This window comes from Notothenia rossii, assembly GCF_949606895.1.
Source record: "Notothenia rossii genome assembly, chromosome: 4".
In the NCBI taxonomy this organism is placed as follows: Eukaryota; Metazoa; Chordata; class Actinopteri; order Perciformes; family Nototheniidae; genus Notothenia; species Notothenia rossii.
Window position 1 is genome coordinate 71055175 of NC_136902.1, and position 16755 is coordinate 71071929.

Here is a 16755-nt window from a genome sequence, read left to right on the forward strand (position 1 = left end):
TAGTTTGTTATAGCCATGACAACAGTTTATTTTATAGTATGCTTCTCCTCACTTCACAACCTTGATCTCAAAATCTATTATTGTATCTGTCTGTTTAATACTAAATTCCCACACACTTTATACTTACAATTCAAAAAGGAAGTATCTTATTGTACTTAAAATACCTAACAAATTATTTTATCCAAGTCTGGAATCCACCATAGTCCTTAAATGCAGTAATCTGGAAGAATTGTACTGTAGGCTATTACAAAAGTTATAGTACTGTTGTTGTCGCATCATTATAACAATTAATATGTTTTTTTGAATTGTTTAATTTATTAGAACAATTAAAATGTGTATTAATTTATTTCAACACATTTAATTGATAATTGTTTTGTCAATGTAATTTGGCATATTTATTCTTTATATAAAGAGGCATGGCAATACCATGTGTTGCTCTCATTAAAAATAATTATTCAGAATAAAAACATTTGAAATTGTGACATTTGTACTATATTACATGAAATATTTAGAATTTTGAGTATCGTGTCATAACTTGGATAGGATTTTAACAGAAATGACTGTAATTATAATATTATAATTTGAATTCACCCAAAAACAAGGCATGTAGCAGCAAAGGCAGGTGCATGGCCCAGTCCTCCCTCACACTGTGGTCCACCACCATCTCTGTCATGAAGATGACTGCTATATTACACCTAAAACAAACAAAGCACATGTCAACTGTAAAAAACCCTCAATCAAACTAAACACAAAAATACAACAAAGAAATTGTGGTGAAGAGTGAAGATCTCATTACCCGTGGCTACTCTTTAGCAGTGACTAGCAGCAGTTCTGTCTTGGCTTTTTAAAATGAGCACACTTTGCAATCATGTATGCAGCAGTCTTACCTGTGCAGTGGTCCTCTGGGAGTGATGGTCTCTGGCAGAAAGTCCACCAGTGGAGCCCAACATCCTCCATTCAGAGGCATGGGCAGAGGATTGGGCTGATTGGTCTCAATGACAACCATCAGCCAATCAGAATATGGTGAAAGAGGTTCACCTAAAAAGGTGACAGAAAATGATATTGCTGACATTTGTCTCGCACACATATAGAATATTTCAAACATTTAGTGTCTATGGATGGGCCAAAGCTGGACATGGGAAACAGTGAAGATGCAATTAAATGATCTACAACAACAACAACAACAACATCAGAGGAGAGAACTTAAAGCTAGTTGTGAAAAGGGGGTGTTGGTTTATTGTGGAATTAGTCCTCCTCACATAAGTCTGCAGGACTAATGCAGATCAAGAGAGTATAACAAAGCTGTTTTTGGGTCACTTGCAGCAGTGCCGAGGCCCTGGGCTTGACTGCTTTTATTTCAGTGCCAGTTCTCACAGAAGCCTTTTAAGAACCTCAGGGCACTTTGCACTGCTCATGCATTATCAATCAGCCCATGCCGGCCACCATTTTACCCTCAAGACCATCCTGTGTACTTCACATTCACCAGACCGTGACCACCACATTTGCTTCAAAGGTTGTCTGGTACAGAAATACACTCACTCTTATCTTCATCGTAAGATCCTCCTGAACTGTTGCTGTAGCGTGATTCCAGGCGGTTGTGGGCTTTCTTTATGTGGCTGAGCCTGAGGTCAGAAAATAAAATTAATCATGATGGGTCTTGCTGGGACTATAATTAATGCAATGATAAACTTCTAGAACATGTTGAGTACCTCTCCTCATTCTTGGTATCGTCTGTGTCAAGGAAGCTTTCATGGCCAGGAACAACAGTATTGCTACTTGATGCAGTGCCTAGAAAAAAGTGGCAAAATCGTATATTTCACAGTACGTTCAAGGAAAGTCAGTTGAACATGATATTTAACACCAGCTCCGCTTCATATCCACAACTGGGATCTGTACAGAGCAACACCATTTGATGTGGTTCATTCGATCTGTTCAGGGTTTTTTTCAGATGTACCTGAGGCTGCTGTTGAGGCCTTGCTTGTGGCGGTGAATCGATAGAAAGGAGGGCTATCACAGTGCTGCACCACAGGGTTGACTGGATCCGTTTGTTGTAACTCAAAGATCAACTCCTCCATGGTTTGCATGGTGTTGTTCCGGCACAGATAGATCACCACCTTCTTGATCTGAACAAATATTACAGAATATCCGTAAGAAAACAGAAAGGACTAAAAAAGAAGAAGCTACGATATTTTCTAGTTGTGCCCAAATGATATATCTTACATATGGCAGGAGGGTGGTGTCACTGCTGACACCACATAAGCTGATAAGAAACTGCAGTGCGGTCCTCAGATTGTTGCTCCACTTCTCATTGCTGATTAAAGCATTCCAGGCGTTTTCCATCTCTTGTCCAGGTAGGTCATCTCCATACTAAGAGGGGTACAAAAAACAACATAGCATCAGCATTTACTGACTACCTATGACCCCTTTTCCTTTCATTTCCAAAACATGACTTTACCTTGGCGGTCATGAACATTAGGTTATTGAGAACCATAGATGAGGCCTGTAAGGAGCCCCAGCCATTGCCCTTCAACTGGTGGGAGGAACCTGTGCTTGATGTCCGGATAGAAGCCTCATAATCTGAGGTGCAGGGTGTGAAGGACGGGAGCAGCAAGCCACTATCCACCAACTCGATGTTACCGAGCCAGGGCAGGAGGTATGTCAGCATGATCTGCCTCCCATTGGGATGAGTGGTGGGGAACCTCTGGCTAACCTCTGTAACAAGCAGGGGAAATGCAATACCATCAGAATAACATTGGCAGCGACTGCCAGCGTTTTATTCTACATTGAAATCAAACACATACTGTATACTTAGTTTAACCATAATTGTCAGTATAATTCTAATCCGCGTTTGAATTCAACCTAAACATAGGAGTCCCTTAATCGATCTAAGCTCTCAGTGTTTCTGTGGTCAGTGGGAGTGTCCATAGATAAAGATTGTGTGTGGGTCTTGGAGGAAGAAGAGTTCTCTGGAAGACGAGCAACCAGCATTTAGTGGGAAGCCATAAGAAAATGACAAGCCTGTGTGAGAATTACAGCAGGCAGAAATACCATAGCTAACCCCACTGGGGCCACACACACACAGTACATATACAGTATCACACAAACAACTACCTGAGAATAGAGGAAGTGTGAGTTCTGGGTACATCCTGGCCAGCTGGCTGGAGAGCTGCGGCAGGGAAACACTGTACAGAGGTGGCAGAGGGCCGTGGGTGCCGTAGAGGAAGCTGTTTGGCTTCTGCTCCGTAATCTTCTTAGAATATACAAACAATTTAGCTTCAAGAATCTGTTGGAAGAAAGAGGACAGGTGAGTCATTCATCCATATGACCCAAAAAGACACAAAAGCAGGAAAGGTTTCTGTCTTTGTTTGTGCATCTCACCTGCATTAGCTGCATTGAAATCTCATAGATTTCTCTGTTGGTGTCTGATGCCTTGAAAAGGACCAGATTCAGCAGTGTCACTATATCACTTGGGTAGTTTCTGCAAGTTGGGAAAGAGACAGAAAAAAGTACTCAATGTTCAATGTAATGTGTGTTTCACATGTAAAGCAAGGGGAAGGTCAACGTCAGATGAATAGTGAGCTCTTTAAGAGGATAAGCTGAGGTGATGTTTTGAGGCTTAAGCTTATTTGCCATTTGGTTTCATCACAGCCAGAAGGCAGTTTTAACAGCAAGGACGTTACGTTGAAATTAGCTAACTTCCCTTTTCATAGGCGTTTTTGGAAGGTGTGGTTTAATCCCCTCCTTAGCTGAAGCTAACGTGAACAACCCCTCTCGCCTGCACTTTCGCAGCAACTAGGGGATGGAGATAGGTATGGCAGCTAAACAGTTCACATCCTCCCTTATATGGCTTACGGATCAGGCCTGATGTACATTGCTACCATTGATGAAAACTGTGTTTGTGCACAGGCAGCTGACATTCACCCCCTGATGAAAGCATGATTGTGGCATTTCGTACCTGCTGCCACACACTGTAGCGATGGCTTTGAAGCAGCCTGAGGCCAGCTGGTAGGAGCCGGTGTAGCAGCGATCAACAGCCCAGTTAAATAGGTTGACCTGGTCGGCATTGAGCTCCAGGAGCAAGATGACAACTTCACAGCCAAGCTGGTGGACCTGAGAACAAAATAGATATCAACATCGTGTCATGAATTTCTCAATTTCACTTGGTTATGTATGTGTATTTTTTCAAAGATCTGGGTGAATCCTTGTGAAATGAATAAGCTTTGCTTTCATCATACGAACAAGACGATAAATAAAATGTTCTTCTTAGTCTGCCAAATGACTGCTATTTTTCAAGCCTGCTATTGATAACAAGAGCTCAAAGTACATTTTCAAAAGGAAGAATGTGTGAAATAAACACTGGATTGCTGGAGGATCACAGTAGACTGAAATAACTTAAGACTAATTGACTTTGATACCAAACTTGCCAACACTTCTCCATAATAATGGGGAACATTTGGCAATTGTTATTGTTTATATACAGGAGTTTTCATAAAGCAGGCCTCAGCAAGCTATCAAATGAGCTTTCTATGTCAGCGCTTTGTTTGAATGCATCTTAGTGGTAAAGTATTGGCCACATACCCGCTGATCCTGGCAGGCGAGTATATTATCCAGCCACTTATAGAGGTATCCATCTGGAGAGAGGCCCACGTTATCAAAAACAGGCCCGCAGCACAGCACAGCAGACATAGCCTGGAAGAACAAACAGTGAACAGTTGTAATAGGAAACACTGCACATAGCTCAGAAAGGCAATAGGAAATGTGTGGAGTTATCATGTGGAATTAAATGACAGTGCTCATGTTTATTGACCAGCAAAATCTATTGTTTTTTTACACCTAGAGATAAAAGTGGGTCGTGATGTAATAATCAAAATGATGAAGCCAAAACATTTGCGCACACTTTAGTTTAGAGAGTTTACTGTATTTCAGTTTGTCTTGCGGTTGGAAAACAATCCATACCAAACAGTAGAAATAACTTAAAGACATAATCTGATGATGATGCAGAATCACTGTAATGCGGGGGCTTGCTTCACAACATATATTAGATCATTATCCAAAATGGATTTATTCTATAATAGTCAGAAGTAATTTGGGGATCTATTCTGCACCTTTTCTTAAATATTTTGTGATAAAAACAGATCAGTCCATTACAAAGATACATGTTTCTTCTTCTTCCTATTAAGCCTTAGTGGGTAATAGATGAGTAAGAGTTTGTGAAAGACAACTGAATCCATATTGAGGGTTTACCTTTAGGGCACAATATTGATATCTTGTGATCTGGTGATTCCTGTCACTGTAGCGGTCCAGAGGGGTGAACATGATGCTGAAAGGTCCGGCCCACTGACTGAAGAGGATGAAGAGGTGATGCCTCAGACTCTGCTGCGGAAACAGGAAGCGTCTGTGGTGCACTGGGGAGGGAGACAAGAAGGCCTGTCATACGTCTACTTATTGAGAGTCAGCTAAAAGTATTTTAAACTCTTAACTACTTAAAGTGAATTCATCCAGTTGGGACTTGTCAATGCTTGGCAACCGATGAGTCATCAACTGTCTTTGCCTGCTCGGTCCTTAAGCTGAACTATTTTTGTTTCTACTCCCCTTGGGCTACTTCTAAATATAGATCAATATCAGGAGTCTTGTGCTCCATGTGCTATGCTAGCCCAGGGTATATGCAGGAATCCTGAAGTCAAATGTAATACCTTTTAAGACCTTTTTTAAGACCCTTTCCATACATTTAAGACCTCATCGCCACTTCGAGTTCTAACCGGTTACATTGCCGACACACTTCACCTCACATTTACTATATACAGTATTGATTGTCCTTCCTCCTTATCTTCCAACCATTTGGACGCAAACTTGCATTTCCCCATAACGATGTTATTTAACAACCGGCGTAAACGGACCTTCCTGCACTCACAGCTTGATAGCGTGCGATGTCCTGTTCAGATGACGTCAAATCCAACGGGATGCCATAAATAAACTACACAGAATCACACCTACGCAATGATTACATTCAGAATACAACCTCTTTGGACCATTTATATACTTATTGAAAATAAGCTACACAATGTAATACCTTGGAAAATGCAGTTTAATACTTTTTAATAGCCTTAATTTTCGCTAAATTGATTTATCAACTTTTAATACTTTTTAAGACCCCGTGGACACCCTGTAACCCCAGCCGAATGGAAGCCTTTGATCAAATTACAATTCAGAAACTAATATGAAGGAGATATGGATTTTATCAGGCATCCATATAAAGAAATTAATGTAGTCATTTATCAATCTGACCTGCAGAGCATTGTCTGGCCTGATGAGAAAAGCCCTTAGGGTCAATGTGTTCTGCATACCTGGAACACATTGGATGAGGTTGGCCACCATGGCGCTGAAGTGAGCTCGAATGTCTTTAAGGATCTCTGCATCTTTGTCATTCTCAGCTTCCAGGAGCATCCGGGTTAGATCCACATACTCCAGGAACAGAGCGCCCAGGGCAAGGGTGTCACGTTCCAGAGCTCCGTTTGTACTGAAGACAAACAGGGAGACGCCCAACATAAAACTATTAGAATACAGCAGGTCATTAATAGGAGATATGAAGCACAAATGTTGATGATCCAGTTTTGTTATTCTTCTTCCGCTCCGCCTTTGTGTACAGTGAGTGTCATACAGTGCAGTTTGGGGCTGTAATGTGTCAACTACTGCCTCACTAACCTGTCACTGATGACACCTGCATCTGCCAGCAGCTCAAAGATCCGCAGCAGCTGCAGCCTCAGCACGTCTCGTCGTTCACGTCGCTTCTTGTTCTGGAAAAGTATCATTTAGAAAAATCCTTCATTACTAAAGTGTTGGTAATTATATCACAATTCAAATTAGTGGTTGAGATGAGTGAGCTACTTGATCAAATCACAGCCCACTATCTACTGTAGTTATTTGACCAATTAAAAACAACAGTATACATTTTGGTCATACTGTGCTATAAATACAATGAACCAACCTCAGGTCTTCTTTCTAACGCTTCTTTCATTAGGGGATGTAACTCTTCCACAAGTTCCCTGTGTGCAGGCAGAAAAACATAAACAATCATCTTGAAGTCAAATGTATGTGCTTTATAATAATACATTTTTATTATCAAACCCCAAATGTGAAAAGACTGGCAATAAATTCACACAAATACAGGTCAACAAAAAGACACTATCGCAGCTTAAATATGATCAGGGATTGCCGCAGTAGATTTTGAAAGCAACAAATCAAAAATAAATGTGAAATTTGGTTTGTAATGCAAATATACTTTAGATCTGTATGTGAAATACCTGAATACAAGGGAATTGGTACGACCGAAGCCCAAAACTAATGACTCTGTCAACTCAATGCTCTCTGTCCTCATCAGTGGAACCAGCTGCTTCAGAAGCCAGGCCACAGATGGGCTCCCGATAACCTGAAACATTAAACATTTATGGTTCAGTCACACAAAGAAATGTCTAAACTGCACACATTACACTGAGAGCCATTGAGCTAAGTGTCTGTGCAGTTAGAAACATATCAGCTGTGCCATTCATGAAAGACAGCTACTGTGTAATTTGATGCCTCGCGCTTATATGTCAACAAGCTCCGTATGAGCACCTGATCCTGGAGAGACAAAGCACTGAGGGAGCGGATGAGGCCAGAGGAGAGGTAGGCAGCTACCTTGTTATCGTAGCTGACACCACTGTCAGGCGTGGCGGCTGAGATCTCAGGTGTCGATGCTCTCAGATGGCCCGGGCTCATGATACTGGGCTTGGCAACCCCAAAGCAAAGGATCAGGTAGTTTCTCCACAGGGTTACATAATTGTCCCCACTGCCAGACGTGTTGGTCTTCTTTGCATACACTGGATTACTGGAACACAGAAAGAAAATGATTATTTGTAGCTGAGTTGATGTGTGGGTTAAATCAGGGTGATATACTAACAACAGAAACACAAAGTAGGGATGTACAGATAATAGAAAATAGAAGTGTTGGAGGACACTTACTTTGGGTCCACTAGGGGCATGAGCATCTGCATTCGAGTGAAGGCGTAGGGCCAGGCGTAGCTGAGTGCTGTGGGGCAGTGTTTGGGCAAGTTGTCCTGTCGGAGGAGGCTGTACACACAGAGCACCCAGGGGTCTTTCACAGACTGGGCAAAGATCCACACGTGTGAGGGGCTCCTAATGTCATAATGACTGTTTACGAGCAGCGCGTTCCACTCCACAAGCCACTGAAGGTCCACGGGGTGGCCAGCTGGCAGGGCGGCCTGCAAAGAGAGAGGCACAGCAGGGTCAAAGGTCAGGATATCATAATAGCAACATTTTAATAATCTACACATCCTTATGTCTAGGAATAATTGATTCAATGTGAATAGGCAGGGATTAAAGGAAATAAATCATCAGATAATCACACAGTATAAAAATAACAATTTGATATCCCATATAAGGGCATTTCCTGTATTATCCGTTTCTCGAAAAATCTGGATTCTTAGCATCATGTTGACAGCTTTATGATTATATAAGAGAGTCCAAAGGTCAACAGCTGCTCAGTTCCAGCTGTTCATTCAGTTTTGACATGCCAGCTTACCAAACCAAGCTTTTCTCTTACAGTCAATGTAACAAACATTTGCTGTTTATATGAGCCAGATTCCACAGGTGCCCAGATATTTTAATGACACTTGATCTTTTCAAGAACATAGCTTGAATTTCTGCAGTTGAAGCAATTAATGAGTATCTCACATTTCTATCTGTAAGTCACCTGATATAAATACAGTGTGAATAGAATCCCAGGAAAAAAAACGCAAATAAACTGTCGACACATCTTGATTTAGACGCATAGGTTTAGTTACAAGCTATCAACAACTTACTGTGTCTGAGACTGAAACGTTAACAAAACTTTCCAGGATTACCGGGCTGAGCTGGTCCATGATGTCTATCATTGGTTTATCATCATCCTGCAGTTGACAAAACATAACGTCACAGACTGTCAACACAAAAATGTATTTTGTCTTGTGAGTCTTATCAACTTTAGTCTCATTTTACCTCAGACTGTCCAATGGTCATAAAGAGACTTCGTATCTCTTTCAGTATAGCAATGGCGAGTTTTCGGGTGCTCAGCTGACAGGAGCAGAGCAGTACGAGCGCCAGTCCCTCCATCGCATGCAGCACAGTGGAGTGAGGGCCTCGCTCTGCAGGTGTCTTGAGACTTGAGCCAGTCTGCAATAGCTATGACAGAAATATCAAAAAATAACAACAACTGATTTCACAGAACAGAAGAAAACCTTTACAAATATCCTATTTTGATACATTTTTCCAACTGCTAATAGGCACGAAGGTATGTCATAATTGTCACAAAGCTCGTACCTCAGATGTGTGTATTTTTGCGTTGTCACAGCTCTTCCCCGGGGCGGCCAGCGTTAGTTTCCACTGTGTGAGCAGTTGCAGCAGGAGTTTGAGGGATGTATCCAACAGTCCCTGGTGAGTGTCCTGGACCTCACGTAACAGGAAGTTAGTGAATCCAAACAGAACGTCGTCACGCCAGTCAGGAAAATCTACCAGCAGACTTTGCAAGGAGTTCTGGGCAATAAGTCGCAGCTCGTCATCCATGTGGATTGTCAATCTGATGACAAAGACAAGAAAAAACTAAATCAAACTTTCTTATACGATTAAACTTCAATTCATGTTTTAATACCAATAAGTATGTTTCATTTCACTCCTTAAGATTACCCGATAGGCAACATTTTATCAATGCACTATTAAGTTGGCCTGATGCACATAGTAGGTTTGTTACTAGTTGCCAAATATCTGAAATGACAGAACAGTGCTGATCTGAAAGGTGTTTGTCAAATTCTTCCATTCTTCCAACAATAAAAAACAGTCATGATAGTTTTAGAATCATACAGTAAACATTGTGTGCCACAGTAAAAAGTACTATGGCTTTAGAAAACATGATTACAGTTGGCTGCAACAATAAAACATCAAAGTTGAAAACAAAAACTGGGACAGCAGGTAATTCAGGAACCTTCTCTGTTGAGCTTGTTTCTCCAAAACGCAAACATTAACAACACTTGATCTGATCTCCATGTAATTACGTGCCACCAGTGCTTTGTCTACTTTATAAACGGGTTTCTTCCAAAGAGAGGAGCGACTCACCGAGAGAGCAGGTCTATGAGCTCGGGTTTGGACATCCCATCAGGCAGGATGCGTGGAATGGCAGCGACACATGTCCTGAACAAGTCAATCTTGGGCTTCCTTTCACCTCTGAAAACATCAAATTTGAAGTTTGAAAAGTTGATTGTAATGTGTTCAACTCTCATGTGATCAAGCATTGGGACAAATAACCCTACAGGGTTAATTATTTTAAGGATGGGACTGGAAAAACATTTCACACTCGGGAGTTCTGCCAATTTTAAATATTTTGGCAGCTCTGATGACTGAATGACGTTAGTACTCACGTGATCATATCCTCAGGCTCCTTGTTCAACATCTGAGCATTAGTCATCATCATGCAGCGTCCCACCTCCTTGTCCAAGTGTCTCAGGATGTTGTCAATAGCCTTCCGCACGTTAAAATAATACTGTGACATCCCTGGAGAAGGAAAAATGGTTGATATCAATGTAACATACAGTATCTGCACCATTTAAATTCCACATTTGATGAGAAAGCTATCCTTGCTATTTGAATTTTAGCATTTCATTTGAGACATTCCTCACCATGGTCTGTCTCACTCACCAATGACTTTGGCCTCTTCATCTGTCAGCGTTTTGCTCAGGTATGTCTTCTTCACTCGGAGTGTATTTCCAGAGGGTAAAGTGCAACCAGTGTTAGGCATGGGAGGCTCGCCGTCCTTCTGCTGCAGTTTGTCGGCTACGACCAGGAATGCTCTCAGTCCAATATTCATTCTCTGCACAGAAAAAAGTTACTTTAACTTGAGCTGAGTTACAATTAATGGTAAAGCTGTGACATTTCTTTTTAGATCGATAATATAACTAGTAGTCCATGTTTGACTTTATGTGACAAAAAGAGATTTGCTGAGTAAGATGTCATTCTAACCATAACAACACTTTTTGAACCATTTCAATTAATTAATTTTGGTAGAAACTATATGATAAAGGAGCAGTCAGGAATACATTTTTAAGCAGGGCTAGTTTACATTAGTATCCAAACACATCATATCAAGTGAATGTTGAATGCTTACCTCTGGATTAAGACTAAAGGCTTTTGCAGGTTTCCCAACACAAAGAAGGTCATAGATAATCTCTTTCATGGCAAAATCAAGTCTTTCCTGAAATAATACAAGAAAAGAAAGTGAGGTTGAGGAAGCATGACTTTTAAAAGATACAAATACAACATTGTTTTTTAAGAGTAACTTCAAATGTCTTTTGTGTGACAGTGAAACTTCTCGAGTTAAGTTTGGCACCATCCTTGCATTTACCTGTGCAATAAACTGAATGATTTTGACAAAGATATTGAGAGGCATGTCTCTGGGCACCACACTGCGGGATCCTTTCGGGAAAAGGTTTGTTATAATGGTGTTGAGGCGGCTGTGTACACAGAGAAAATAACTTGTTATGAACACACCTTACATAAACATATACAACATTTGAAAAGGTTGTTTTACAATTACATAGACAATTGTTTGTATGCACAGTACTTAATTGCTTGAAAGGAGGTTTATTTTTAGGACAAGTTTATATTTGGCCCAATTAACATGTTTAAAAAGTCTAGCTTGATCTGTTTGAGCTCAGGCTCATAATAAGGTGTGTAAAGATGCTGATAAACTGCGGCCACTGGCACTAACAGCCAGGTGTCTGCCTAGGCATAACAACAGAGCATTCCTTTTCCTGCAAACTCCAATAAAATCAGGAACAACAATGGAGGGTTTGCTGTAAAACTGTGACTGGAATTTACTTTATTGTTCTTCCAATACACCTGGAAACATTTTGTTAGTAACAACAAATGTTTCAAATGTCATTAATGGGCATCTCACAGGTCTCACAGGACACTGATCCATAAAAAACACGGTTATAAAAGAAAAACATGTCTTTTCTTACCCCTGTGTTGCAGTGTTGCTCTCACACTTGATTCTGATCATGTAGACCCACAACAGTCGATAAAGGGACTCCAATGCAACACGAGCCATTTTGGGGTCTCTGCTCTGTAATACAAATGTAATAATAAAATGAATTCTATTACAGAACAATCTTTAAGTGTATAGGTTGTAATACAATTACAGAATTACAGGGATTATTATTGTAATCAGATCAGGCTTATATACTATAATACTATAACAGCTGGGTAGAATAGTTATAATAATTACGGCCTGGATTCATTCAGAGCACTATTTTCATGCCGTGCATACAATGAAATACCAAGTAACTAAGTACATGAGCACAATTCGGTTTGACAACTGAAGCAGAGGCGAACATTTTACTTTGAACTGACACAACCTTAATGTATCTGAATAGCACTACTATATATCAAAAGCAAAGACCACTGTAGTCTGAATCAAAAGCGGTTGGTTTCAAGGTTACGTTACCTTCAGATTTGAGAGGCAGTTGTTAAGGAAGATATGCCATCTGTTGAGGAAGAACTGCTTCTGGCTGACACACAGCAAGCACGTCACCAGCGGGTAAAACGCCTGCAGACAACAGTTGGCGTTTATTTATTATACAAGGCATTGGTAAAATAGCTTCACATTGATTTAGTTTCAGGAATTATAGTTTCTACCTATTGCGATGGTCTGTTAAGTGGATACTTTGAGCAACTATGCAATATTTTGCAACCATGTCTGCATAAATGCAATTTAAGACGTACTGTAAGTAAGTTTACTTTTAAAGACATAATGAGGTTTTCTCCTTTGGTTATGCTTTTTGCTGACAACACATCACTTTAAAATGTGTCTTCTTGCCTAATTGCTGCCTCAGGGAAATGCAAACCTTCTGTAAGAGCAAAGTACTGTTCCATAAGGGTTGTTGTCTTTCTATTTCACAGTGAACTGCCGTGGTGAGATGCTTTATTGAAAATACTTTGGAGGGAAGGGATGTTACAGACGCTCACAAGGTATACTCCACTGTGTTCATGCTCTATTTTATGCTTTGTAATGGCAGCCCATCTTCCCCTTATAAATTATTTCTAGTGTGGGCGATGACGTTCTAAGAGAGCATAACACAACAGTGACCTTGAAATGCTTGAGGATAAACAGAACCCACAGGCATCCAGGCAATGTAAGCATGCAGCACGTGGGCGTCAGAGTGAACATGGAGGTTTTGCAAAACATACAGGGCCGACAATCAGTGTCAATTTGTTTTCTGCACATTAAACTAACCAGTGAGTGCTTCTTCCTGGAGGACAAGTCCAGGGTTGTGTCGTACAAGCTGTCCACAAAGTTCCTCAGGCAGGGAACGTTCACTTCATTCTTCACGGCCTAGGACAAGATCACATAACAAGACACAGTCCTCTCAAGAATAGTTCTCTTTTACCATTTGAATTGATGTAAGAAATAAAGGAAAACCACTTACTGCTGCAACAGGAACCAAAATTTCAACAAAGAGACCAGCCAAGGCGTGCTTAATGTCTTTGTCCTTAACTTCCAGGAAATATTGGGCGCACTCCTGTTGAAGAGTCAGTGGTGAATGGTCAAATATACTGTATACACTATTGTTTAGTCAGGAGATAAACTGATTTGATACTGAATGGCCCAAAAATAATTTAATTCATAGCTGCATACCAAAGCTTATAGGAAACATAGACAAGGTCAAAGGGCAACATTCTGGACAATCCTGAGAATATCCTGTATATTTTTTGTACACAATGGCAATATAAGACTATATATGAGACGAGTATTGCAACAAATCATTGAAATATTATAGAGTAAGGATTCTAGAAGTGTTTTGTACCTGCATGAACTGAAAAGAGGCTTCAAAATCCTCGACAGGATACATCTTTATTCGGAAGAACTTGACTCCCATAATGAGGCTTATGGTACTCTGGACTACGTACGGACTTTGCTCTTTCTGCCGCAGCTCCTTTAGCTCAGTCATAAACTTCTTCTTCACAGCAGGAAACCTGAGAGGGAGAAAGAAAAACCTAAATGAGATTCTATAAAAGGATGTGCCTCTATATCTCAGTCAGACAAATCCAAATTCAGCACTTCCTAAAGAAACTTTTGTCACTTCAGAGACGTGATGCAGAGAGAACATAGGCAGTTTTCAGTGAGCATGCATCCAGAAATACTACCCCACGTCTTACCACCAGCATGCAGACTCTGAGTCTGTGCCCCAAGATGAACTCCTCGTCTAGCACCTGATCCCTTGCCCAAATTGAACCAGAGATGGGATTCTTCAGCTGGTCTAAATTTAGAAGGTAATTCATCATGGGAGCTCACTATGAGCATGTCTTAACCTCTTCCTGGTGGTAGTGTACTCAAACCGAATAAATCCGTTTTTGGATCTTAATCGTGTGAGGAGGAAATGTTTATCATTTCCACACACACATTGATTGAGAAACCACATGTGAAAGTATGCAAAAAAGTTCATGGTATAATTCCTGACCTCTTTTTTGACCTCAGAGGAAAGAAAATATTTCTCAGTGAAATATCTCCTGCAGGCGATTAAGCAGGGCGCACTTTATAAAGCTCACTAACCATATCTCTATTTAAAGGGTTTGTTCCTTGCTGCAATGATCTGAAAACTTCAAATAAACAGACATCAATTTCCAGTCCTAGTTTGGTGTGAAGGAGACCTGTCTAAAAGTGTTTTGTTTCTACAGTCTGTTCCAGTCTCTTGAGCCGGGAGATGTTTGGCAGAAAGGCATTAGGAATGATAACACAGCATTATGATGTGGCATGACACCAAAGCCCATCAGAGCAGAGGATGAAGATTTATGTGCCAATGTAGACGGAGGGGAAACCAGAAAGAAATAAATGATATAATCATAGTTCTTTCTTTGTTACTTACTTGGACTGGGCTAATACTCCTATGATTTCAGCATAGAGGTCTGCTACAGTGTGCATGTTGCCAGTGTTAGGACCATGATACCTTAGGGAAACAGAACGTAAGACAATATAACTCCAAAGACCCAGTTTAAGAAATAGCTAAAACTGAAAGAAAGAAGGAAAATTGGAGCTTACCCCTCTTTGTATCTAAAGTGCTTAAAGGCTAAGTTAACGACTTCATTGACCAAACTGTCAAGGGCCGGGTAGAGCGGCATCTAGTTCAGAATAAGGGAACAAAATGTCAGGAGAACGAATGTTCAAGAACAACATATTAACAGTTTTTTCTAATAACAGTTCTTCCTTAGTGAGTTGTGTATTACAAAATATTAAGATAGTTAAGTCACCTGTTTCAGAACTTCGATAAGTACAAGAGAGAAGATGAAGTCGATTGCCAAATCCCTCCTTTCAAGTAGATAATCTTTCTGCTGCTCATCGCTGTTAGAGAAACAAAACAAGAGATACACGTTTTGTTTAATCATACCGTGCATGTGAGCTTCACCAGTGCTTGTGTTACCATTGTTGCACGCAGTGAATAATTGAATGATTCTCACTTTTTGGACTTGGTGTTGGATCTTGGACGGTACTCATGCAACTCCTCATCTAGTCCATTTTGTCTTTTGTACCAGTCAAACAGCGTGCGCAGGATGGAGGGAAGACAGTACTCAGCCAAAGAGCTCATGGTGCTTATCAGCTGGAAGAAGAAGATGTACAAATGACTGTTTGTGTTTGGCAGTTAACATACCAAAGCAAGGGATGGCTATCAGTGTTTCCTTTGTTTATTTGTACGGCAATTTAAACCCAAATTCAAACAGCACAACAGAATGAGGTTCATATCATTATATTTACTGCATTTGAACAATAATCGGAGGGAGGGAGCTTTTAAGTAACAACCAAAGCTTCATTAATGGAGAGAGATGGGATTGAAGGGTGAGCCGGTCCCTTTTTAGACTAAGCAGAGAGACAAGGTGCCCATGGGCAGCCTCCCTTACTAATGGGGGGAGGGAAAGGAAGGAACGGGTGGGATGGGCAGGGCACACAGGAAGGGAGGAGAGTGTAGTTGGGCTTGGGAACACAGCAAGCCCTTCATTCAGCACGAGGCCGGAGAAGAATCCTGGCTCTGTGTGGCTGCTGAAAGGCCTAACGCAGCAGCACAAACACACCCCTGTGGCTGTGAAAGGGCCCTCTCTGAAGGACACACCTTGCAAAGAGCCAGTGCCAGCTCCGAGGTAAACACTCCTGCCCTTCACTGGCTCTGAAAGACCTTTAGGGATGTGAGCAGGGCTTTGATGGTTCAGAGCATCATAGTAGAGCAGTATGTAAAACTCACTTCCATAGGTGTTCATAGGGAAAGGCCAAATAGTTTCATGTTCAGATACAAAATACAACCACAAAATCATCTTTTAATGTTGTAGGGGTGAGATGAATACAGTTTAGCAAAAGGTGATGCTGTGTAGGTCACTCTCATATACATTTTTATCTTGACTCCCCTGTTACTTTAATAGCACTTACTTGGTCAAACTGAGGATCTTCTCCCCGTTGCAGTGACTTTGTTAAAGGCTTTTCCTGAAAACACAGAAAAAAAGTAATTTAAAAAACTGTACGTTTTTTTATTTGTACCAAGTCAAACTGGTGTTTTCTGAAGTTTGGTCTAAATCTCTATCCGCACTGTCCAAAGAGTCTGTGAAGTATTTTTGAACTCATTATAGAGCAGCTAATGAGAGAGCCATCAATCTGTCTGATGCCAGGCATGAGCAGGCAGGGCCAGATAT

General features: G+C 40.8%; 2 protein-coding genes across 6 annotated transcripts in view; one reads left to right on the forward strand and one right to left on the reverse strand.

Moving 5' to 3' along the window:
• Positions 1-16755, forward strand: part of LOC307038037 (stromal interaction molecule 1-like) — a 358279-nt gene that overhangs the window by 85162 nt on the left and 256362 nt on the right. The gene's annotated exons all lie outside the window — the stretch shown is intronic.
• Positions 1-16755, reverse strand: part of frya (furry homolog a) — a 53282-nt gene that overhangs the window by 18052 nt on the left and 18475 nt on the right. For all 5 annotated transcript variants that reach the window (XM_079675641.1, XM_079675638.1, XM_079675639.1 and 2 more), the window contains exons 3-38: positions 16496-16549; positions 15538-15677; positions 15331-15421; positions 15122-15201; positions 14949-15029; positions 13890-14058; positions 13512-13604; positions 13319-13417; positions 12530-12631; positions 12045-12148; positions 11426-11534; positions 11189-11275; positions 10723-10894; positions 10446-10578; positions 10144-10251; positions 9355-9610; positions 9034-9216; positions 8859-8945; positions 7999-8258; positions 7675-7864; positions 7302-7426; positions 6986-7043; positions 6703-6794; positions 6345-6517; positions 5245-5405; positions 4579-4689; positions 3956-4110; positions 3379-3478; positions 3112-3283; positions 2456-2712; positions 2221-2367; positions 1955-2123; positions 1710-1788; positions 1540-1622; positions 888-1038; positions 592-695 (exon numbers count right to left, since the gene is read on the reverse strand). In XM_079675641.1, the coding sequence (XP_079531767.1) occupies positions 592-695; positions 888-1038; positions 1540-1622; positions 1710-1788; positions 1955-2123; positions 2221-2367; positions 2456-2712; positions 3112-3283; positions 3379-3478; positions 3956-4110; positions 4579-4689; positions 5245-5405; positions 6345-6517; positions 6703-6794; positions 6986-7043; positions 7302-7426; positions 7675-7864; positions 7999-8258; positions 8859-8945; positions 9034-9216; positions 9355-9610; positions 10144-10251; positions 10446-10578; positions 10723-10894; positions 11189-11275; positions 11426-11534; positions 12045-12148; positions 12530-12631; positions 13319-13417; positions 13512-13604; positions 13890-14058; positions 14949-15029; positions 15122-15201; positions 15331-15421; positions 15538-15677; positions 16496-16549 (4735 nt within the window). The remainder of the gene's footprint in view (positions 1-591; positions 696-887; positions 1039-1539; positions 1623-1709; positions 1789-1954; positions 2124-2220; positions 2368-2455; positions 2713-3111; positions 3284-3378; positions 3479-3955; positions 4111-4578; positions 4690-5244; positions 5406-6344; positions 6518-6702; positions 6795-6985; positions 7044-7301; positions 7427-7674; positions 7865-7998; positions 8259-8858; positions 8946-9033; positions 9217-9354; positions 9611-10143; positions 10252-10445; positions 10579-10722; positions 10895-11188; positions 11276-11425; positions 11535-12044; positions 12149-12529; positions 12632-13318; positions 13418-13511; positions 13605-13889; positions 14059-14948; positions 15030-15121; positions 15202-15330; positions 15422-15537; positions 15678-16495; positions 16550-16755) is intronic.